This window comes from Sorex fumeus, unplaced genomic scaffold, assembly GCF_029834395.1.
Source record: "Sorex fumeus unplaced genomic scaffold, SorFum_2.1 ptg000014l, whole genome shotgun sequence".
In the NCBI taxonomy this organism is placed as follows: domain Eukaryota; kingdom Metazoa; phylum Chordata; class Mammalia; order Eulipotyphla; family Soricidae; genus Sorex; species Sorex fumeus.
Genome location: NW_026606071.1, coordinates 36,873,076 through 36,897,444, shown reverse-complemented (window position 1 = coordinate 36,897,444; position 24,369 = coordinate 36,873,076). Strand labels below are relative to the sequence as shown.

The 24,369-nt window shown below is 54.9% G+C and overlaps 1 protein-coding gene across 1 annotated transcript; it reads right to left on the bottom strand.

Moving 5' to 3' along the window:
- Nucleotides 1–1,733: 1,733 nt before the first annotated feature.
- VIL1 (villin 1) lies at nucleotides 1,734–23,865 on the bottom strand. The gene is made up of 19 exons (XM_056111620.1): nucleotides 23,791–23,865; nucleotides 23,473–23,547; nucleotides 21,483–21,679; nucleotides 20,521–20,629; nucleotides 20,293–20,403; nucleotides 18,207–18,409; nucleotides 18,049–18,127; nucleotides 17,764–17,862; nucleotides 16,525–16,678; nucleotides 15,270–15,370; nucleotides 15,037–15,174; nucleotides 14,002–14,160; nucleotides 11,514–11,693; nucleotides 10,920–11,065; nucleotides 8,561–8,705; nucleotides 7,853–8,041; nucleotides 5,870–5,938; nucleotides 2,847–2,987; nucleotides 1,734–1,847 (listed from the first exon to the last, which is right to left on the bottom strand). Exons 1-19 carry the CDS (start codon nucleotides 23,863–23,865, stop codon nucleotides 1,734–1,736), a joined length of 2,484 nt encoding a protein of 827 aa, XP_055967595.1.
- Nucleotides 23,866–24,369: the final 504 nt, after the last annotated feature.

Sequence of the window (24,369 nt, the reverse complement as noted above, 5' to 3'; positions counted from 1 at the left end):
ATACAGACATGGTGGCGGTGCCTCCTCCCTCCTCTCTGTCCTCGGGAGCGACAACAGCGGTGTCCACTCTTGTCACCCAACTGTTTTTCCCTCCCTGTGCAATGGATCACCCAGTTGGAGTCTCGTTTTCCATGGGAGAAGCACCGCGCTCTATCCAAATGTAGCTGCGCCTCTCAAGCACAAGCGAGGATCCCCCACCCCCAAGAAAACTTCCCCGACAGCCAGTCCAGTGTCAGACGCGGCCACAGCACGCATTAATGCCCTTCACCCACCCCTCTGGCTTCACACTGATGCTCTCTCCAACGTGTGCAGAACCGGCAAGATTCTACCCTCTCTCTAATACATTGCTTCCACGTGCTAATTTTTTTCCCTTTATTCGTGTCTTATTAACATCTGGAAATAAATAATATATTTTATTGGAAAACTAGTTCGTTAGGCCTCGAGAATTTCGCGACGACTCTCCTTTGCTGTGCCCCTCGCCACCACGGTCACTGCCTCCTCTACAGCATGCTTCGGTGTCCGCCCTCGGGACACTCTCCTTCCTCGTACCCTATTTATTAGGCACAGCTAGTGACCCTTCCCTGCCTGTGTGTTGCTGTGTGTCTGAGGTTTCCACGGAATACAGGTGCCTGTGTGACCATACGCGGCCCCCCCCCCCCCCCCCCGCCCCACCGGGCGAGAGAACAAGAGTGTGCGGGTCTGAATTAGGACCCAGGTTTGGTGAAAGGCCAAAAACAGCCTCCCACGCGGCTGAGCCGTGTTGAGAACAGGGTGTGAGTGAGCCTCCCCGCCCCCCCCCCCCCCTTCCCGGGCTTTCCTCCCATGCCAGCCCATTTCTCCGGCCTCCTTGCCGGATGCTCACGGCAGGGGCCAAGGAAGGAAGCCTTGCACGCCAGGGTTTGCTGGCGGCTCTGGCCGCATCATTTGTAGGGTGATTTTTCCTTTGTGTCCCAAGTGACTCTGGATTCTTGATTCCTTACGTTGTGTTGTATGGAGCGGCACTTTATCTGTGTTTTAGCAGAACAGTTTCTCTGTATCCTTGAAGGTTCCCCCTGGGTTTTTGTTTTCCTTTTAAATTATGCATAGAGTTGTTTTGGTTTTCCTTTTTTTTTTCCCCTCCGAGGGTGTGAAATTAAAGCCTTTATTAACATTGGACTGGCTCCACTTATTTCGAGAGGGACGTACTCTTGCAGGCACCGGACACCCAGCTTGTCAGGGCTGTGGAATGACCTTGGACTCTGCCTTTCCTGCAGCTGTTAAACCTTAAGAAGGGAGTGAGGTCCCCACCAGCACCTGGGGAGTCTGCAGCAGGGCAGGGGTTCTGGGTAATATTTTAGAGGTACAAACCCAAACCGCTTGCCTTGGTTCTTCTGGGGGGGTGTTGGAGGGGGGAAGAGTTCAGCTTGATTGCCAGGAGTGCCCCCCCAAAAAAGGAGGCACAGGGGCTATAGAATAAGAGTCACATCTCATCATACCTGCTTTAGACCTCAACTCTAAGCCACTGGGAACAAGGAAGAATTGTGAAACCTAACGGGATCATTTCTTGGTCTCTTGCCCTCTGGCACAAGTGGGGGTCCCTGGAACAGCACCTGAAGAAGGCAGGGGAAGGCTCTGGAGGGGATGGGCTGCGGGCCCCTTCCTGAGGAGTCTCCCACCCCGCACTTAGCCTCGGGATGGGACCCAGCAACCAAAGGAGACTAAGCGGGCAGGGGGCGGGCGGCCTGGCCTCCGGCTCAGAAGAGTCCTTTGGCTTTCTTGAGGTTCTGTTGCTTCCACCGGGGCAGGGCAGAGAACGCTTCCGGAGACATCCCAAAGACCTTGTTGAAATCCTCCACCGACAGGTGCGCCTGGAAGGAGACAGCCCCGAGGGCAAGGGTCACAGGTCACAGGATCTGCGAGGTTTGCTCCAAGACTCACAGGCACAGCCCAGAAAGCAGATGAGCAGCTGCCTGCCAGCAGGACGCAGGAAGGAAGGAAGGACGGACGGACAGTCCACAGGCACATGCCCGAGTCTCAGCACCAAGAGGACAGTGCGAGAGGCATCCGGGTCCAGCTCACACTAGCCCTAAAGTGGCGCCACCTTGTCCTGGTCAGAGGCTGCCTCTCTCGAGGCCTTAGTGTTCCTTCTCTTTTTTTTTTTTTGCTTTTTGGGTCACACCCGGCAATGCACAGGGGTTACTCCTGGCTCTGCACTTACGAATTACTCCTGGCAGTGCTCAGGGGACTATATGGGATGCTGGGAATCGAACCCGGGTTGGCCGCGTGCAAGGCAAACGCCCTACCTGCTGTGCTATCACTCCAGCCCCAGTGTTCCTTCTCTGAGTGGGAAGAATTTCTGGGTTCTCTTATTGGAGGGTGGGGTCACATCCTGCGGTTCTCAGGGCTTACTCCTGGCTCCATGCTCAGGGATCACTCTTGGCAGAGCTCAAAGCACCCCATGTACAGGGTTCCAGGGGTGGAATTTGGGTGCAGTTGCAAGCACCCAAAGCTGTGCACTTCCAGCCCCCAGGAGGAACTTTTTTTTTTTTTTTTTTTTTTGCTTTTTTGGGTCATACCCAGCAATGCTCAGGGGTTACTCCTGGCTTTGCACTCAGGAATCACTCCTGGGAGTGCTCGGGGGACCATATGGGATGCTGGGAATTGAACCCAGGTCAGCCACGTGCAAGGCAAACGGCCCTACCCACTGTGCTATTGCTCCAGCTCGGAGCAGGGAGCATGTTTGAAGTTTGAGGCCAAGCCCCAACCAGGAATCCCCTGTGACAGATACCCAGCAGCCAAGCCTCTGCAGGGTGGCTCGGGGTGGACCGTATCTCCACATCCTCCTCCTCCCATTCAGGCTGACCCACCTCTTTCCGGCTGGGGTCCACCCCCTCGGGGAGATCCTCCAAGGCAACGTTCATCAACTGCTCCAGGGGGAAGACGGGCAGAGGCCCAGTATTGAGGCCGGTGTTAGCATCAAACACATTTGGCTTAGGGTTTGTGATCTCCTGAGGAAGAAAAGCAAGTCGCAGGTTACTCCAGCTGTTACTGAAGTAACAGGTTACTTCCCGGCAGCCTTTCTCTCTGAAGTCAAATGGATCCCAAGACACCTCCTTCAAGAAGCCTTCCCTGGTTGGGTGTTGGAGACCCACACTTCCCTTCCTGTTGCCGTCACCCTCCCTGGCTGGGACGTCTCTGTACTTGTCCACCTCCCTGTCCACTGATCAAGAAGGCACTATGGGAAGCCAGGGAATAATCAGCTTACGTGCCGGACATGAAACCAGCCCAGATGTGATTCCAGGCAACCCCCGGACCTCCACATTCCCAGGTGCACCAGGCACCCCCAGACCCCACATTCCCAGGTGCACCCCTAGGCCCCCACATTCCCAGAGCTCAGCGCCCCACACCCACAGGGCATAAGCACCGTGACATCCCTGGGTCCTGGCATAAGACCTCCAGCCCACTTGGTGAAGGATTGCCAGGGAGGTCCCCAGGCCTGCTGAACACCACTTGGGAGCCCCCCGCCCCAAGGGTAATCTCTGTGGTGTGGGGACCCCTGGGCAGCTGTGCCGGAGGGAGGCGCAAGGAAGCTTCTGGCTGTCTGCACATTTCCCGTGTGCTTGTTTGTTTGGGGCTTTTAGATTTGGCAGGACCCACACCTGGCGATGCTCAGGGGGATACTCCTGGCTCTGCACTCAGGAATCACTCCTGGCCGTGCTCAGGGGATCCTGTCGGATGCCAGGGATCGAACCGGGGTCAGCCACGTGCCAGGCAAGTGCCCTCCCTGCTGTCCTATCACTCCAGCCCCTCCGCATGCTTGAGAAGCTGCTCCTGTGTTCTGGACCGATTTCTCCTGAGTCTTTTCTGTCTTGTTTCCGACTAGAAACTCTGGACTTCTGTGAAAGACGCTGATCTAGTTGCATATACCAGGACTAGGATCACACACCAAATAGGTTCCTGAGGGGCTGGAGTAATAGTACAGCAGGTAGGTCGCTTGCCTGCCCTGTGGGAGACCCAGGTTTGATTCACAGCACCCCATAGGGTCCCCCAAGCTCTGCCAAGGATGAGTCCTGAGCACTGCCAGTGTGGTCCAAAAACCAGATTAATAAATACGGTCTTCTGACCCCCTGAAAGATGGAAGGGGCTGCGCTCTTTCATGGAGGAGGAACCTCCACATGCCCTTGTAGAAGAAGCATGAATTCCTATGTGCAGTTCATGACTCAGGACATGAGGTATAAACAAAGGTACGCTCTTTGTTAAAAGCACAAATACTGGGAGGTAGCTCAAAGGGAGCCACATGTGGGAGCCCAGGGGTTCATCCCCAGCACTGCCCGATTGCCCCCTTGCTCCACTGTGAGTGGCCAAAGGAAAAAGAAAAAAAAAATATATATATATATATATATATCTTTTATATCACTGTCACTGTCCTCCCATTGTTCATTGATTTGCTCAAGCGGGCCCAGTAACATCGTGAGACTTGTTACTGTGTTTGGCATATCGAATACGTCACGGGGAGCTTGCCAGGCTCTACCATGCAGGCGAGATACTCTCGGTAGCTTGCCAGGCTCTCCGAGAGGGGCGGAGGAATTGAACTCAGGTCGGCCATGTTGGCTGTGTGCAAAGCAAACACCCTACCTGCTGTGCTATCGCTCCAGCCCATCTTTTATATATCTGAATAATATATAATAACATATATATATGTATCTGAAACCCACAAGTGGGGAGGCGTTTACTAATGGTTCTTCGGGATGGAGGAAAAGTTCTTGGCAGCAGTGTGTCAGCTGAGAATAAAGGGTCTGATGTAATGATGTAAAGCAAAGCTCGAGACCCAATCAGAGTCTGAAATACTTCACTGAATGCTGAGGATCCAGAGAGAACTCACAGGGCCAGAGGCCTGGGTTCGAACCCTAGCATGACATGGTCTAAGCACTGCCAGGAGTGACCCCCAAGCACAGAGTTGGGTGAGGCCCCGAAACAAACGCCCTTACCTATTCCTGGGGCTCCACCTAATTGAAAGACCAGAGTCTGGGGCTGGAGAGATGGTACAGTGGGGAGGGCGCTTGCCTGGTACACAGCTGACCCGGGTTCAATCCCCAGCGTCCCATATGGTCCCCTGAGCCCTGCTGGGAGTAATTGCTGAGCCAGGAGTAAGCCCGGAGTACCACCAGATGTGGCAACAAACCAAAACACAAAAAAGCCTACGAAATAAATAAAACCCAGAATTGCTGAAACTGGGGTCTGGGTATCTGCAGCGAAAGTTTCCACCTCTGCCAGGTCCCCAGCACCCAGACTTCAGGCATGAGAGAATCTGCAAATCGATTCTCCTAGGGAGTGGGGGAGACAGACAGATGGGGGCTCGCCCGCTGCCCACCAGCGTATCCATGAGGAGCACGGCTGGCCACAGTGACAGGCAGGAAGGAGAGCACAGATCATGGCTTTGGGACTGGAGTCCTAGCACAGAAAGGAGGGCACTTGCCTCACATGCACAGACCTGGGTTCGAGCCCAGGCATCCCATATGGTTCCCTAAACGCCACGAGGAGTAATTCCTGAGTGCAGAGCCAGGAGTAACCCCTGAGCATTGCCAAGTATGCCCTCCTCCCGCCCCCCCTCCCCCCAAAAAAATAAAGAATGCAGTATCTTGGGGTTGGAGCGATAGCATAGCGGGTAGTGTTTGCCTTGCATGCGACCAACATGGGTTCGATTCCCAGCATCCCATATGGTTCCCCTGAGCACCACCAGGAGTGATTCCTGAGTGCAAAGCCAGGAGTAATCCCTGAGCATCACCGGGTGTGACCAAAAAAAAAAAAAAGGCAGCATCTCCCAGGAACTCTCTGTCCCCTCCACCCCGAGTTGGACCAACCCCACTTGGGCTGGTCTCCAGGTACTCACAGCAGTGATCTGGCCCCAGTTCGCAGAGTTTCCAAGCTCCGCCTTCTGCTCCTCATAGGACTTGGTGTTCTGCAGAAAAAAATAAAGGACCCGTTAGACCGTGGCCTCTGAGAGGAGACCCAAGACGCTTCTTCAGGAGTTGACAGAGCCCCACCAGGGCTCTGGGGATGGAGAGGGGCTCAGGCGGAAGCTAGCAGGGGGGCTCTCTGGAAAAGCGGGTGAATGGTGTTGGCAAACACCTACCAGCCAGGTGGGGGTGCTGCCACCCACCCACCCAGTTCCTTAAGAGGCATGAGAGAATTTTTTATTCTCCCACCCCCGCAATACAGCCTGCCAATAGTGGGGAAGCTTTGGGGGACTGGGAGGGAGGGGTGTCCTGGAGACCTGGAGTTTCCTCTCACTTCCAGAGAAGTGAAGGCAGAAAAAGGGCCCAGGGATCCCTAAGGAGCCCCATTTCCAGGTCCCAGCACCTGACTCCCCACCTAACCCTCCCTAGACCTCCACTTGGGTATGGAGGTGGCTGAGTGGTGGTAAAGCAGGTACATATGCCCTGGGCTCAACCTCCCACACTACACGGCCCCCAAATGCCACTGGGTGGAGACCTGGTGCCCTGAGCCCAACGGAGTTTGACTGCCACAACAATGATGAGAACAACAGAAAAAGAGGGATCAGAGCCACAGTACAGCGGGTAGGGCATTTGTGTTGCATGCTGCTGACCCGGGTTCAATCCCCAGCACCCCACTGAGTCCCCTGAGGAGTAATTCCTAAGCACAAAGCCAGGAATAACTGGTGAGATTTCCAGGTGCAGCCCCAAAACACCAAAAAAAAAAAAAGCGCTGGGTGGTGGAAAGGAAACTGGGGACACTGACATGGGAAATGCACACTGGTGGAGGGTTGGGTGCTGGAATACTGTATGACTGAAACCCAACCATGAATAGCTTTGTAATGGACTATCTCACAGTGATACAATAAAAAAAAAAATTTAAGAAAAAAGAGTTCCAGTTGGAGGATGGATGGATGGATGGATGGATGGATGGGTAGATGGATGGATGAGTGGATGGATGGATGGAGGGAGGGAGGGAGGGAGGGAGGAAGGGAGGGAGGATGATGGATGGATGAGTGGATGGATGAGTGGATGAATGAGTGGATGGATGGATGGATGGATGGATGGATGCATGGATGCATGGGTGGATGCATGGATGCATGGATGGATGGATGGGTGTATGGGTGAGAGGATGGATGAATGGGTGGGTGGATGAATGAATAGGTGGGTGGATGATGGATGATAGATAGCTGGACAAATGACAGATGGGCGGATAGATGGGACCCATGTTGCTTAGAATGTACTGAAAGGAAAACATTTCCTCGTGCTTTACCAAGTTTTCGTGATGATGAAAATGTTCCTTTTTTCTGCTCTATGGTATGATTAGCCATTAGCCATGAGAGAAATGTTTGTGCCGATTTTGCATTCGGGAGTGAGATCCGCAGAATAACATGGTTCTCAGAACATGGGTACAGAGTAGTCCCAAACACTGCCCAAACCCCACACACCACTAAACTGATAGAATCCAACTTTTGGGGGCCCCATCCAGTATCCCAGCAGAAATCAGTAAGGATTTAGTAAATTCTGTCCCTCCACTCAGTACGGGCTTAATAATCTAAACTACACCCAGCAGTGCTCAGGGCTTAATCCTGGTTCTGTGCTCAGCAATCACAACTGGCAAAGCTTAATTGAACCAGGATTGTTCATGTTCAAGGAAAATGCCTTAACCCCTGCATTGTCTCTCTGGCCTCAACCTCCCCTTTTTTTTTCTTTAACAAAACTGTTTCTGGACCCTTTATAAATGTTTCATGGAGCACGGATCCCCACAAGCAAGAAAGGCCAGAGTTGCCCCCTCCCAGGGTCAGAAAGAAGCCCCTTCCCCGCACCTCCCCCAATCCCCGGTCCCCCACCCAAGAGAGGGCAGGGCTTCAACAACTCACACTCCACTTGAAGGGGTCCCAGGCCAGGAACCAGCCTGTGAAGGTGGGTGGCTCATGGCCCTGCTTCACCACAACGATGGGGGTCTGGGGGTCGCGGCCACTGGGGTGGGTCTTGAGGTATTCCTGGGCCGTTACAGCCGCAGCACGCTTCTCTTCCTCATTGGAGTTCTTCCCAATCCAGAAGAAGACCTGGGGGCAGGTGGGGCAGGCTCAGTGCTCCCCACTTTCTGGGGCAGGGGGTGTCCCCTGTGGTTCATACGGGCTGGTGAGGAAGGGGCTCCTTGGGAAAGGGCTCTGGGGGCTCTGCGAGTGTGCGAATCCCAGCTCCTCGGGGGCCAGGGAAGCAGCTCCATGGGCTGAGCTCATGCATGCCACGACAGAGTCCCGGGTGCCCTACTTGACACTGCCTGGTCACTGCAGTGGTTCTGGGAGCGAGCCTAGAGCACAGGACCTGGAACAGCCCCGCTCCAGGTGTGGCCCAGAAACCAAACACAAAAACTGTCAGAGCCTCCAACAAAGGAATCTGCTGCCTGGGGAAGGAAGCGGGGGAGATCCTGCCCGCCCGCTGCACCCCTGCTGCCTGCATCTTCCTCCTGAGGTTCCTTGGAGGGCCCGCAGCCTACGTCTCGCAGCCCAAGAGTCCCGCGTGACCCTGGCCCTGGGGACCCAGGTGGTGGCAGGAAGGTGTCCCCAGCCCCCTCGTGCTACCTGGTCCCACACATCCAGCAGAAACACGTCATCCTCTTCCAGGTCATCCTGGTTGAAGTCTGGGATCTCTGTGGCCAGGAAGCGGCCCGTCTGGTTGGAGCACTCGAAGAGCCGGGGGATGATGGACATGTTTTCCTCCTGCAGTCTGCAACGGGGAGGCCACATTAGGGGGTGGGTGATGGGGTGGGTGGACTGAGAGTACATCACTCCCACACCCCCCACACCCCCCGTGCGGAAGGCCTCCGAGGAAAAGGCTTGATGTTAAATTTTTTAAATATTTTTTAGGGACTAGAGCAACAGCACAGTGGGTAGGGCGGTTGCCTTGCACACGGCCGACCCGGGTTCGGTTCCCAGCATCCCATAGGGTTCCCCGAGCACCGCCAGGAGTAATTCCTGAGTGCATAAGCCAGGAGTAACCCCTGTGCATTGCCCTGGGTGTGACCCAAAAAGAAAAAAAAATTTTTTCAATTGAATCACTGTGAGATACACAGTTACTTATTGGGTTTCAGTCACAATCTTCCAACACCCCTGCCTTCACTAGTGTATGTTCCCACCACCACTGTCCCCAAGTTTCCCCCATGCCACCTCTACCCTCCACCTCTATGACACTCTTTCTTCTTTCTCCTCCTCCTCCTAATCCTTCTTTTCCTTCTTCTCCTCCTCCTCTCCTCCTCTTCTTCCTCTCTTCCTCCTCTCTTCCTCATTCTCCTCTTCCTCTTTCTCTCTCCTCCTCCTACTCCTCCTCCTTTTCCTTCTTCTGCTTCTCCTCCTTCTCCTACTCCTCGTCCTCTTCTCTTCTCTCCTCCTCCTCCTTCTCTCCTCTCCTACTCATTCTCCTCTCTTCCTCTTCTTCTCTCCTCTTCCTCCTCTACTCTTCCTCCTCCTCTCCTCTTCATTCTCCTCTTCTTCTTCCTCCTCTTCTCTTCTCCTCCTCCTCCCCTCTTCCTTTTTCTTCTCTCTCCTCACCTCCTTTGGGCATTATGGTTTGCAATACAAATTCTGAAAGGTTATCTTGTAATTCCCCGTACCTCCTTTCAACACTCAGTTGGAACCCCACAGACTTGTGACAAGCTTCCAACCATTGACCAGCCCTCCTGGCCACTGTTTTTCCTGGCTTTGGATATTAGTCTCAGACTAATTTTTTTTTTTAACATCCCACAAATGAGTGCAGTCATTTTATATCTGTCCCTCTTCTTCTGACTCATTTCACTCAGCATGATACTTCATATCTACCCATTTATAAGCAAATTTCATAGCTACTTTTTTTATGAGTCTTTTTTTTTTTTTTTCAGTTTTTTTTGGCCACACTCAGTGATGCTCAGGACTCACTCCTGGGGATGCTCAGGGGACTATATGGGATGCTGGGGACTAAATCCTGGTTGGTCACATGCAAGCCTTACTGGCTGGACTATCTCTCTGGCCCCAGGAAAAGGCTTTCTTTGGCTTGCCAAAAGGTGTCCCACTCTCCCCTGGGTGGGGGCAGGAGAGTCTCTGGCTTTCCTGGCTGTGCATCCTCCTAGCCAGAGGTTTGATGTTCTGTGCCTCCTGCCATTCTGCTGGTTGACTTTTGACTTTGTGGCTGGGAAACACGGATCAAGGAGCTTTTGAAAAGCCACTTGGAAGAGGGCTGAAGATGGGTGCTAAGCAGCTGGGTCCTTTTATTTATTTATTTATTTGTTTGTTTATTTATTTATTTATTTATTTTGGTGAGGGGGAGGTCACACCCAACAGTGCTCAGGACTTACTCCTGGCTCTGAGCTTGGGGATCACTCCTGGCAGGGCTGGGGTGGGGGCATACATAAGGCCAGATCGGTTGCGTGCAAGGCAGGTGCCCTCGCTTCTATACTATCTCTCTAGCCCATAGCCAGGTAATATTTGGCTTTGGGGACACACCCAGTGGTGCTCAGGGATCACTTCCTATGGTGCTCCAGGGACCATGCGCTGCCAGGGATGGAATTCGGGGCTCCTACATGCAAAGCCTTCTGAGCCCTTTGGTCCTATATCTGGGGCTTATGCCAGCAGTGAGGAGCGGGGGAGGGGTGGGCTCTGGCTTCTTTCCAAAGGGCAATCTTGGGTGGGGGGCGGAGGGCCAAGCCTGGCTATGCTCAGGGATCACTCCTGACTATGTGGCGGGGACTATCTGGGGTACCAGGAAATGAACCCAGGTCAGAAGAGCCTCATCTGCTATACCATTTCTCCAGCCCTCTTCTGCACATGAACCCCAGTGCCAGGAAACTGCCCCCACCCCACCCCCAGGCCAAGATCAATAGCACAGACAGGCCCCGTGCCCCTTACTCCGTGCAGAGCCCAGAGGCATCAGTTCACACCAGCTCTGGGCCCGGCGCCGGCCGGGACTCACCTCTTGCCGCTGGCGTACGGGGCCTTCCCGCCCAGGGCCATCCAGAAGTTGGAGGGTTCCTGTCCTTCCGCCACCACTTGTTTCTCCATCCGGGAGATGGTGTCAGCCACCGTCTTGGCCATCTCTCGCTCATCCCCGCTACAGCCCTGAGAAGGGGGCGAGGCAAGTGTTGGAGGAGACACCGCTAGCCCCTGCCCCACCTTCCAGCCCGTTCGCTGCCCAGAGCACCGGGATTCAAGAGGAACTCCTGGATCCAGGGGGGGTCACCTGGCTCGGGAACACATGCACCCTTTCCTCTGCCCTCCACCCCCTCAAAGAACAGGAGAGGGGACCAGAGAGGCTGCACGCCCCTTCCAAGGACACAGAAAGCTCCCCCCCTCCCATCCCCCCAGACCACTCAGGGCAGAGATCATCAATGAGGCAGCCAGGGGGCATTCGTTCGGGACAGGCAGATGGACCAAGCCCAGCCCAGGAAGGATGAACCAAGCGGACACAGAACCGGCGGGCAGCCAACAACTGGGAATTCTGCACCGAGGGCAGCAGTACCCGGCCCAGGACTCACGGAGACCCCGGGGGCTATGACCCTGCACACACCTTCCCACACCACAGGTAGCAGCAGGCCTGTGTCTTGAGGACAAAGACATCGTTGGAGTTGAGGGAGGTGGCCTGGGCCGGGACCTCGATGGCTTTGGTGTTATTGGCGTTGCTTCCCCGGATCTGGAACAGTCTGGTGGCGGGCTCAGGCTGCGTATTGCCCTCCCGGGACGTGCCGCCCTGCGGGGTGGGGGCAGAAGGAAAGGAGTAGAGACAGACGTCAGGGTGGGATCCGGCTGCTCCTCCAGCTGCTAAGTCATCCGTGTTACACCCAGCCCCTGGGGACCGGAGCCATAGTGCAGCGGGTGGAGCGTTTTGCCTTGTAGGTGGCCAAACCAGGTTTGATCCCCGGCATCCCAGATGGTCTCCTGAGCACCGCCAGGAGTGATTCCTGAGAGCAGAACCAGGAAGAACCCCTGAGCATTGAGTTCATGAAGAAAGCATGGAAGAGCCCTGGGGCCCACAGTGACGAGACATGTGGGGCCTGATGGGATGGGGGTGGAGCAAGCCCTTTCCTCCCCACCCCATCGAGAACCTGAGTCGCCACCCACACACGGCCTCTCTGGCTTCTGATCAAGCTGCTTAATGGCCATGATCCCAGAGACTCAGAAACAACTCTCGAAACCCAGTGGCTTTTGGCAGAAATGCATTCAGTCCCCGCAGTAGGTTACAGGGGGAGGGGTAAGGGTGCTGTCCCTCCACCTGCTCCCCTAGGCAGCTCATTGGCCGCCATCCTCCAGAGACCATTGGACAGTCTGGTTTAGGCCCTCCGTGATGAGACATGGAGGGCCTCCTGGGATGGGGGTGGAGCCAGCCCTTTCCTCCCCATCCCAACGAGACCCCAAGTTGCCACCCATGAACGGCCTTTCTGGCTCCTGATCAAGCTGCTTAACAGCCATGATCCAAGAGACTCAGGAACAAATCTCGGAACCCAGCAGGTTTTGGCAGAAATCCCTCCAGATTTAATTGTTAAAATTTCGGAATTTCAAAATCATGTGGCCACTACTGCAGCCACGCGACAATGTATGTTATTCATAACCAGGAATAGAAAACAAGTTGTCTACTGTTGCCTTTTCAGCAGATCTGAGTGATGGGGTAAAATCTCAATAACAGTGGGTCTGGTGTCAAAATATTGAATGTAATCAAAGTAGAGAGAGAGTAATGTGGAAATCGTCTGCCCCAGAGGTAGGGGGAGGGTGTGGGATGGGGATATACTGGGGGGTTTGGTGGTAGAGAATGGGCACTGGTGAAGGTATGGGTGTTTCATTGTATGACCGAGACTTAAACCCGAAAGCTTTGTAACTGTTCTCCTGGTGATTCAATAAATAAAACTATTAAAAAATGCAAAAAAAAGAGGCCCCGGGTTTGAGCCCCCACACTGCAGGGTCATCTGAGAAATACCTGGTATGAGACACCCTCCAAAAAAAGAAACAGACCCTCCAATTCAGCATTTCTTTGTTTGAAGTCCTTCCTCTGAGCTCACCCTGGCTGCCCCTGGCTCGTACACCCTCATCTTACCTCTGCTAAGAGATTCAGCTCGCACTGTGTGTGCTATGGTGTTAGTTGTGGGGGCCACACCCAGTAGTGATGGGCAGGGGGGCAGGGGTGGGGGGTTCACGCAGTGCCAGGGATCAAACCCAGAGCTTAGGTCACCTGGTGACCTGGTGGTACTTGGAGTCTTGAGGGTCACACCAGGTTCTCAGAGTATGCTGCGATGCCAGGGATTGAAGCAGGATTGGGGGCATCACCTGAGCCCACTATTATCTCTCAAACCATTACAGAGAGAGAGAGAGAGAGAGAGAGAGAGAGAGAGAACAGCAGGTAGGGCACTTGCCCTGCATATGGCTGACCCAGGTGCAGAATCCTGTCACCCCTGCCAGGAGGGATTCCTGAGCACAGTAGGCTCTGAGTACTGTTAAATGTAGTCCCCAAACAAATCAACGTTAAAAATGCCTTTTTTGGTGGTTTTTGTTTGGTGAACCTCAGAAGCAACGCCTGGCAGTGCTCAGGGGTCCGCACGCAGTGCCAGGATTCAAATAAAGGTGCGGATGTGGCCCACGTGGTCAAGCTCCTTTCCCTCACACTGTTTCTCCAGCCCAAACTTTTTTTTTTAAATTATATTTTCTGGGTATTTTTTTGGGTTTTTTTTTTGTTTTGTTTTGTTTTGTTTTTACTTCCATCATTAACCCAACAGGCACAAACCAAAATTTGTCAGTTTTTAAATTATTTGAACCTTTTTTTTACTCTTCTCCTAGGGCCCATCGTGTTTCAAAATGCTTTTTAATATATTTATTAATAAAGTATCCAGCCCCAAAAATAAATAAATAAAAATCAAAAATAAATGAATTAAAAAAAAATAAAGTATCCAGCGCAGATTTTTAAAGCACCAAATGACTATTTCTACAGCCACTTCCGGCCAGTGGTAGAGCTGCAGGGGCCTGCCCCAGTCCCTGCCCCACCCCCAGCCTAGCCTGTGTCACCACCTCACCTTATAGATGATCATTTGTCCTTTGAAGATAGACATCAGGTGGGGTGGCTCCTTGCCCATGGGGACGCGGATCTGGACTGGCTCGTCATTGTACTGCTGGTCCAGGATGACGGCCTGGTAGGCTGAGGCTGCAATCTCATCCTGGCTGGCCTCGCTGCCCTGGGTTCGAGCAGAATGGAAGAGGGGACATGGGGACCCCTGTCCCAGCATGGGCAGGCCCAGCAACCATCCATCCCCAAGTTTGACCAGGAGCCAAATGCATCTGCCTCCCCCACCTAACGCTACCCTGGACCCGACCAAAGGTGCACCCACCTCACTTCTGTTTTGGGGGGTGTTGAAGTCACACTCAGCGATTCTAGCACCCAGGCATCACTCCTTGTGATGCTCAGGGGACCACAGGAGATGCCGGGGATTAAATTAGGGTTGGTTGCATGCAAAACAAGCACCTTACCTGCCATACTGTCCCTCCGGCCCCAAGCTCTGTTTTGGGGATACACCCAGTGGTGCTCAGGGCTCACTCCTGGCTCTGCCCTCAAGGATCCCTTCTAACTTGTCCTCCTGATGGGTGCCAGCACCCCCCTCACTGTTCTATCACTCCAGTCCTCCACCTCATTTCTGATTCCCACCCCAGACCAATCCCTGTCCACCCACAGCCTGACCCAGACCTCAGCCCTTTCCCAGGCATATACCAGGACCCCACTGCACTCACACCCCAGCACCCCCGAACTCCCTCCCAGCCACACAAAGCAATAATCAGAGCAGGGCCTGAAGCAATAGCACAGCTGGTAAGGCACTTGCCTTGCATACAGCTAACCTAGATTCAATCCCCGGCATCCCAGAGGGTCCCCTGAGCACCGCCAGGAGTAATTCCTGAGCTCAAAGTCAGGAGTAACCCCTGAGCACTGTCAGGTGTGACCCCCCGCAAAAAAAAAAAAAATTAATTAGAAAACAGAGCAGGCGTTCACCAGGGAAATGGAAAAGTGGGTTCACCCCACACGGGGCAGGGTTGGGGTGCTGGCCCGGGCAGCCCCTAACCTGCCAGATGTAGAGCAGATAGTGCTTCTTGTCGCCGATGAGGTAGGTGTAGAGCAGCAGGTAGCAGTCGCCCCCATAAAAGTGGCCCTTCCACTTGTTGTCCACAGGCACCAGCTCCAAGTTCTCGATGCGCCAGATCTGGGGCCGGGAGAGCAGGCCGCAGTGAGGCCCAGCAAGGTGGGCTGCACGGGCCACCCCCCCACCACCCCCACACACAGCCTGCCGTCTCCTACCTGCACGTCGCCACTGCCGTCGTCCACCATCTTCTGCTGCGCGGCCACCTGCGGCTGCACATGCATGGACGCCGCATCGAACTTCACCTGCTCCACCTTAGCTGTGGGGGAGGATGGGATCCTCAGAGCAGCACCCCCCCCCCAGGTGGGAGCCGGAAGTCCCGGCCACAGCAGCAGTCCTTAGGGGCTGCTCCCGGCTTGCATTTGGAGGCTTGCCCTGAGAACCAGGGCTGCTGGGCTAGAATGCAGGGCTCCCTCCCTCGGTCTGTGGAACTCTCTCCCCTTGTTCCCTCTCCACGCTCCACACATGGACACAGGCACACACACATAAAGGTGAATATTGCACCGGGTTTGATTCCTCCACCCCTCTCGGAGCCTGGCAAGCTACCAAGAGTATATCGCCAACACGGCAAAGCCTGGCAAGCTACCCATGACGTATTCAATATGCCAAACACAGTAACAACAAGTCTCAAAGTGGAGACGTTACTGGGCCCGCTCGAGCAAATCGATGAACAACGGGTGGACAGTGACAGTGACAGTGATGCATGCATAAGGTGAATACATGCACCTACATACAAGAAAACACAAACATACAAGCGAACATGCACTCATATATAGGTGGAAACATCCAGGTGAACATGCACACACAAGTGGACACACACATACAAGCAGACATGCACGCACAGGCAGACACACACATACATACAGACATGCACTCATATATGGGTGGACAGACATACAGGTGGACATGCACACACAAGCATATACACACATGGAAGCAGACATGCACACATACAAGCAGACATGTAGACACACACAGATGGACATGCATACATACAGGCAGACATGCACACACATACAGGCAGATGTGAACACACAAATGTGGATATGTACTCAAACACAACATGCATGAAAACATAAACACAAACATGCACATGTAATCCACACCAATATGCACTCACACACATGCAGGTGTGCATTCACGCACACATATACACACATTTGCTGACAAGCACATGTGAGCACTCACACACACACACACACACATACACACACACATACACACAGTCTCTGCCTGGCTCCCAGCTTCCCTAGCAAACAGGACCTGAAAGTGGTTGGTGTAGAGGGAACGAGGTGTCCCTGCTCTGAGTCAGCCTGCCCCCGCCACACAGCCCAGAGCCAGGTCACAGATGCCAGGTCACAGATGCCATGTCAGGGATGGGCAGGGGTCTGTCCTAAGCACTCAGGCACTTACCCACGGAGCCCACAGTGTGGGTTTTGCCCAGGCCCGAGGTCTTGTTGGGCACCGTCCACTTCTGGAAGAGCTGCTGGAACACGGCAGACTCGGCACCATCATTCAGCACCTCCACCTGTGTGCTGGGGGGGTACTGCTTCGCCTTGATAAAGTGCTAGGGAGAGAGGGGACACTCAGATTGAACCCCTCCCTGACAACCCACCCCCGAAAGGCCGACCAAAGCCACTTTAATCCAATCAGACACCATCCACAGCAAACCTCCCTCTGAGCCCATGCCTGAACCTGAACCCCACTTGCCCAAGGCTGACACCCCAACCCTGCTCCAGGCCAACACCAGGGTCAAAACTTGACCCTACCTCAATCTAAGCCTGACCCCCCAACCTCCATATCCAACCTTAAACCCAACCTGCCTATCTAACACTGACCCCAGCTCAGCTGAGGTTTATGGCTCCACCCCCAACAATGACGCTGACTTGGCTTCACATGGTCTCAAATACCCTTTTAGGTAAAATCTGCCTCTTCCTTATATTACTACCTCCCTTGAATCTAGTTCAAATGTAGGTGGACAGTAGTCTAGACCAGGAGGCCCCCACAGCTAGCTGTTAATTGATTCCCTGCTGTGCAAAGAGCCCCAGAGAACAGAGGGCTCAGACACTGAACCCCACCCCCAATGCCAGATGGACTGGGCTGAAGCCAACCCACCCTTCAGACCCCGCCCTCCTTCCAGGCCCCGCCCCGTTCCTAGACCCTGTTCACTATCTTCCAGGTCCCCCATCCCCAGGCTCCGCCCTCCTTCTTCCAGGCTCCGCCCCACCCTAGGTCACGCCCAATAAAAGGCCCGCCCCACCCCAGGCCCCACCCTCACCTCATGCCCTGCCCCATTTCTAGGCCACGCCCCCCACCCAGGCCCCGCCCCACCCTAGGTCACGCCCACCATCTCCCATACCCCACCCCATACTGGCCCCTCTCTCCTCCAGACCAAGCCCCATATGCCCTTTAATCTCTAGGCCATGCCCTCTCTTCTCCAGATCACGCCCCACCCCTAGGCCACGCCCTCCCTCTCCTAGCCATGCCCCATCCCTAGACCACGCCCACCACAGGCCACGCCCTCCCTCACCAGGCCACGCCCTCCCTCACCAGGCCACGCCCTCCCTCGCCAGGCCACGCCCTATCCCTAGACCACGCCCCATCCTAGGCCACGCCCTCCCATTCCTGGCACCACCTCCACGGCACACCCACCAGCGCCTGGTTCATGGCCTCTTTCCTCTCCTGGTTGTTGGCTTTCTTCCCCTTCCACACGAAGATCTTCAGGCCTCCCTGGTCCAGGATGTAACAGTCCTAGGGGCAGAGAGAAAGATGGGCGAGAGCCTGAGCGGGCTAGCCGAACTGCAGCCTTCCAGATCCCCCTTCCTTCCCACACTCGCCCACCCGTGGGCCTCTGGACCGGCTCCTCCCCTTGCAGAGCGGGGCCAGGGCATTAGCCGGGTGAACCTGGCACCCCGGGGACCCCACAAGAGCCCTCACCTCGTGCTTCAGCAGGTCTTGTGTAAGGGGCCTCGTGGCAACTTCTCGGACCACCAGCTTTCCCTCCGCGTCGGACACGCTGCCAGACAAAGGCACCGTCACATGGATAAGGGGGGAAGGTCCAGGGCCGTGACCCAGCCCCATCGCCCGACACTCACTGGTACAGCTTGAGGTTGGCTTTGAGCGCGGGCTCCACCACCGAGTCGGGGACCGCGGCCTTCAGCTCCCGACGTGGGCCCAGCACGTACAGCATCACCTCCATCAGCTGCGGGGTGTCTTTCTCTTTCTCGCCCTCCACCACGCCCACGTACGTGCGCCCGCCGCGCTCCTGGTCCCGGATCTCCTTGGCCAGGGTCATGCCCTGCGGAGGGCCAGGAGGGCACCCATGGAGGCTGGCGGGCAGAGCCTCCGCACCCCGCCCACCAGGAGCACACCAGCACCCCGAAGCAATCCAAAGGAGTGAGCCTCCAACCCTGGTCCCCCTCTAGGTGGCCTCGAAGGTTAGCCAGAGGAGCTCGCTGGCAATGCCTCACCCCCAGCAGGTGGACCAAGTTGGGAAGGTGGGATTTCACAGCACAGCGCTGGCCACCAGAGCAAGCCCCGAAGTTCGGAGTTCCTGGGGGTTCTTCCTGATGCATGCAGGCTGGCTGCACACACAACATGCACGGGGCCCCACTCTATGTATACACTATGTATACACACACATAGAGTAGTCAGTCAGGTCCTCATGCCACAGGCTCCCATGCTCAAGGCAAAGAAGTCATCTGAGCAGGGTCTGAGATATAGTACAGCGGATAGAGCAGACCCACTTGAGTTCCATGCCCTGCACGCCATCTGCTCCCTGAGCCCCACCCAGAGTGATCCCTGAGTGCAGAGCCAGGTGTCAGCCCTGAGCACAGCTGAGTGTGGCCAAAAAAAAAAAAAAAAAAAAAGCAATTCATGTGTGTTCACCGGCTCAGAGCACAGCCTCGCATACTCTCCTTCATGCACGCACGGACGCACGCACACTCTCACCTGCTGGCCCTCGGACACCCAGTTCCCAGCCCTTGACCAAGGCTCCTCTGTCCCTTCCTGGGCCCTGGATGAGCCAGCACGGGCTCTGCACACAACTGAGGGCCCAGACCTGTCCACACCCTCGAAGTTATCCAGCATTCTCGAGACTGCCCTTGAAGACCTCCCAAACTGAACTCTTGACGCTCTACCCCAATCTTGGCTTCCTGGTGCTTCCTTTCTCAGTGCCCGGGGATCCCGTCTGTCCCCACAAGTTGCTCAAGCCCAGTGCTCTGAGTTCTGCCGCCACCCTCCAAGTTCAGTGCTCTCCCTACTCCCACACGCAGTAAATCCTAAGAGTAAGACACCCCCCCTCCCAGTTCTCACCAGAAGGAAACACACACCCTTCCCCACCCCCCTTTGCCACTCAGAAATCAGAATAAGGGCCAGAGAGATAGTACAGCGGGCAGGGCACTTGCCTGACATGTGACTGACCTGGGTTCAACCCCCACACCCTGTATACCTTGAGCCCCACCAGGAGTGAGCCCTGAGCACAGAAGTCAGGATAAGCTCGCAGGCACTGAGAACACCCCAGCCCCTTCCCCAACCCCTCCACCCACCTGGGCACTCTCCTCTCCAAGCCCCCAAATCTCATTCTTCGACGTTGCTTTGCCAGTCCCCCTCTCCCCATCACCAGCCACTTCTCTCCCCTTTCCCCACCTTCTCAACTTCTTCCTCCCCAAGAACCCTGGGTCCCTTCCTCTCCACCCCTCTTCCCCAAGGTCAGCTCTGCCATTCCATTCACCCCTGGACCCCCAAGTCTAGTGCACAGCAGGACACCCCCAGGGGCAGGCATCAGCCATTAAGATGTTGAAGGAGGGACCAGAGCGATAGCACAGTGGGTAGGGTGTTTGCCTTGCACACGGCCCACCCGAGTTCAATCCCCGGCATCCCATATGGTCCCCCAAGCACCGCCAGGAGTAATTCCTGAGTGCAGAGCCAAGAATAACCCCTGAGCATCACTGGGTGTGACCCAAAAAGCAAAAAAAAAAAAAAAAAAGATGCTGAAGGATTCCAACATACATGCGTTTCCCCCCTCCCCCCATCCCACCTCAGGTCACAGCCCCAACGTCAGTGGGCGCAGGGCTGCCAAAACGGGGCTGGTCGGGGAGAGGCAGAGGTCTGGCCTGTTGGCTGGCAGAGAGGAGCACGTGGGCACGGCTGGGGCTGGGGCAGATCCCAGGGGCAGCTTACCCGGAGTCTCTCCATCCGGTTGCTCTCAGGCCCGTTCCACTGGATAATGAGCTTGCCCAGGTCCAGGAGAAATACATCCCCACGGTTGAAACTCTTCCAAGACATCTCCACCTACGGTGCCGCGGAAAAGGCGCACCTGGCACTCAGATGTGGTCTGTCATCTGGGCCTGTCCCCTTTCCCCTCCCCGAGGCCATGCCTCCCCCACCTCCCACCCCCCCAGTACCCACCTCGCCAGCCACCACGTTCCTCTTGCCCTTGACGTGCAGCAGCCGCTGGACGTTGTAGGAGTTGGTCTCCACGTGCTTCATACCAGACGCCACGCCTCCTTTCCGGATCCTGGGGAGAGAGCCCCGCTGAGCCCACGGAGAGTCCGGGGTGTGGCAGGCCCAGGCCCCTCCCACCTGGCTCTCTCCAGCCCCCCTGGGGGTGCTGAGATGCTGGGCACCCGGTGTCCACTCTCAATGTCATGGGCAGGCAAGGTCATTCTTTTTTGTTGTTGTTTTTGTTTTTGTTTTTGTTTTTGCTTTTTGGGTCACACCCAGCGATGCACAGGGATTATTCCTGGTTCATGCACTCAGGAATTACTCCTGGCAGTGCTCAGGGGGCCATATGGGATGCTGGGAATCGAACCCGGGTCGGCCGCGTGCAAGGCAAACGCCCTGCCCGCTGTGCTATCACTCCAGCCCCAGGTAAGGTCATTCTTCCTTTTCTTTTTTATATATTTATTTGCTTTTGAGGTCACACCCAGCAATGCACAGGGGGTTACTCCTGACTCTGCACTCAGGAGTTACTCCTGGCAGTACTCAGTGGACCATATGGGATGCTGGGAATCGAACCCAGGTCGGCCACGTGCAAGGCAAGCACCCTGCCCGCTGTGCTATTGTTCCAGGCCCAGGGTCACTTTTTCTGCTGCCAGGGATTGACCCCAGGTTGCCCGTGTGCAAAGCGAGTGCCCTACCCCCTGTACTATCACTCTGGCCCCAACCTGTTAGGAAGTTCAAGCAACCAGGGTAGTATTCACGGTACTGAGAAAATAGAATTCAGACTGACCTCTCTGGACAGCCACTCAGAGGGAGCCCAAGGACGCAGGAAGTCCACTGTGAGTCTCCTGTAGGCTGTCCCCCATGGCCTCAGGTCACCTTCCTTGCCCAGCCTGTCCCACCCCCCAGCCCACGGCACCCCTCCTTACACCAGGCCCTGCTTGAAGTAACCCCGGAAGGTCTCGCTCTCATTGCCCTGGACCTCGCGGTGCTGGACAGCCCGTCCCTTCAGGAAGTCATCCATCTGCGTGGTGTAGATGGCCGCCGCACCCTGCTCGTCCTGGGACGAGGCCTGGCCGATCCAGAAGTGGATGTCATAGGACAGAGTGCTGCCCGTCTTGTGGATCTGCAAAGACACAGCAGCGGGAACTGGACCACCCACAGGTCCAAATTCCCAGGCTCCAACTCACTGCTGGCCTCCGAGAAGCTCTGGGGCCAAGACTCCAACAGCACAACAGGCCAACAGAGGTGACTAGGAGCCCACCAGCAAGGGTCGCAACGGCCACAGAAACTCCGTCTGGGATATGGAGATCTGTTTCCCACTGGTGAGCAGCAGGCAGACTTTCATATATATATATATATATATATATATATATATATATGTGTGTGTGTGTGTGTGTGTCTGTATTTGTAGTGTGTGTGTGTGTGTCTGTGAGTGTGTCTGTGTGTCCATGTGTCTGTGTGTTTGCAAAGAGAGATCTCAGGGCCTCAAACATGTGAGATAAGGGCTCTACTGCTAAGTCACATCTCCAGCCCCCAGGTTTTATTTTTATTTGATGTTTTTGGTGGTGGTGGAGGAGTAGCATTTGGGTCACACCTGATGGTGCTCAGTGATCACTCCTGGCAGGGCTCTGGGAACATTATGTGGTGCTGAAGATCGAACCCCGGTCGATCACACAAAAGACCAGGGTCTTACCCCCTGTCCTAGCTCTCTGGGCCCAAGAGTTTTATTTTTCAATTAATGTATTTATTTTTTTTTAATTGTGGGAACACCCAATGGTGCTCAGGGTCTGTCCCTTGCTCTGTGTTCAGGAGTTGTCAGGAACCATATGTGGTGCCTGGGATCAGACTGGGTCAGTCTCATGAGAGGCAAGTGCCCTCCCCCCTGGACTGTCTCTCTGCCCCTCTGTGAAGCTCCTACTCCAGTCCTTGAGCTAGCTCTCTGGACTCTATTTTTTGGTTCTGGAGCCATACCCAGCAGTGCTCAGGACTTACTCCTGGCTCTGCATTCAGGGACCATTCCTGGCTGTACTTGAGAGACCATAAAAGATACCAGGGATCAAACCCGGGTCAACCATGTGCAAGGCAAATGCCCAACCCACTGTACTATCACCTCAGTTCCCTGTCTATTTTCATTTAATTTTTTAATTTTTTTTTTTTGGCAGGGAGCTACACACCCAGCAATGCCCAGGGGTTAGTCCTGGCTCTGCAATCAGGAATTACTCCTGGCAATGCTTGGGGACCCATACGGGATGCTGAGATAGAATTCCTAGGTCAGTCAAATGCAAGGAAAGCACCCTACACTCTATATGATCTCTCTGGCTCTCAATTTCCATTTGTTTGTTTGTTTGGGTGCCATAGCCTGCAATGCTCAGGGGTTACTCCTGGCTTTGCACACAGCAAGTACTCTTGGCAGAACCATATGGGACGCCGGGGATCGAACATGCATTGACCACATGCAAGGCAAATGCACAACCCGCTTTACTATCATTCAGGCCCCTGTTTCCATTTTAAAGGAAAGGGCTGGGTTGAGGTGCAGCGGGAGGGCAGGATATTCAGGGTTCAAACTCTAGCCCTACCTTTTTTTTTTATGGTATTTGAAGAGAGCCAGTCATGGAAAGTTTGAGGCATGAATAGTCTGGGTGGTACCGGGGTGTGAATATAACTATGGGGTTTAGAAATGTGCACTTAGCAGGACACCAGTTTGCAGATTCAGAAGCTTCCCCAAAAAGGGCACCTTAGCTGGGGGCTTGGCTCCCTGCACCTCTGACCTCGCAGAGCTCCTGCCAACTGGGGTGGCCCCTGTGAGCCCCCCGATAAAGCCTAGTCATTGCCCACCCCCACCCCCCGTGGCCTCCAGTTCTCCCCCCAACTCCGAGCCCACAGTGGGTCTCTCCATCCATCGTGACCCTCACTCACGGCCAGGACGATGTAGCAGTCCCCATCGAAGAAGCTGCCGAAGGTGCTGGAAGGCACCGGCACCATCTGCATGGCCTGGATGGGGGGACGGAGAAGGTGAGAGAGGAGGAAATCAGGCACCTGGACAGAGTCACCCCTCTTGGGACAAGAAGGACACAGGAGGAGGAGGGGAGGAGCAAGAGGAGATGGGAGAGGATGGAGAACAGATGGACAGGGTTTGGGGACACACAGAGGGCTGGACTGGGGACCCCGGAGCATCTCCTCACCCCGCCCCCACCGTGTCTGGATTTGCTCCCCATCCCCCACTCCCAGTCTCACCTCGATCCTCCATATCTGCAGCCCGGGGCTGGTGATGTTGAGGGAACCTTTCACCTGGGCGCTCAGTTTGGTCATGGTGATGAGCCTAGGGGAGGGAGAAGCAGTGTGAGGTGCTGCCCCCCACTCCACCCAGCCCTGAAGCTCTTCCAGCTCCAGGCACACCCCAGGCTCAGGGCCCTAAGGGGAAGTGGGGTGGATTTGGCCACCCCACCCTGCACCCCAGCCTTCCTCCTCAGCTCTGATCCCATTGCTCTCCCTCAAGCCCTTACTTTTGTTTTTAAGTTTTAACTTAAGTAACATTTATTGAATTTCTGATATGTAGCAGGCCTTTAAAAAACAGTATTTATGGGTCTGGAGCGATAGCACAGCGGGTAGGGCGTTTGCCTTGCAAATCCGGCCGACCCGGGTTCGATTCCCAGCATCCCATAGGATCCCCTGAGCACTGCCAAGAGTAATTCCTGAGTGCAAAGCCAGGAGTAACCCCTGAACATTGCTGAGCATGACACAAAAAGCAAAATAAAATAAAAATAAATAAATAAATAACAATATTTGTTTATGGTAATTTGTTACAGCATTCAA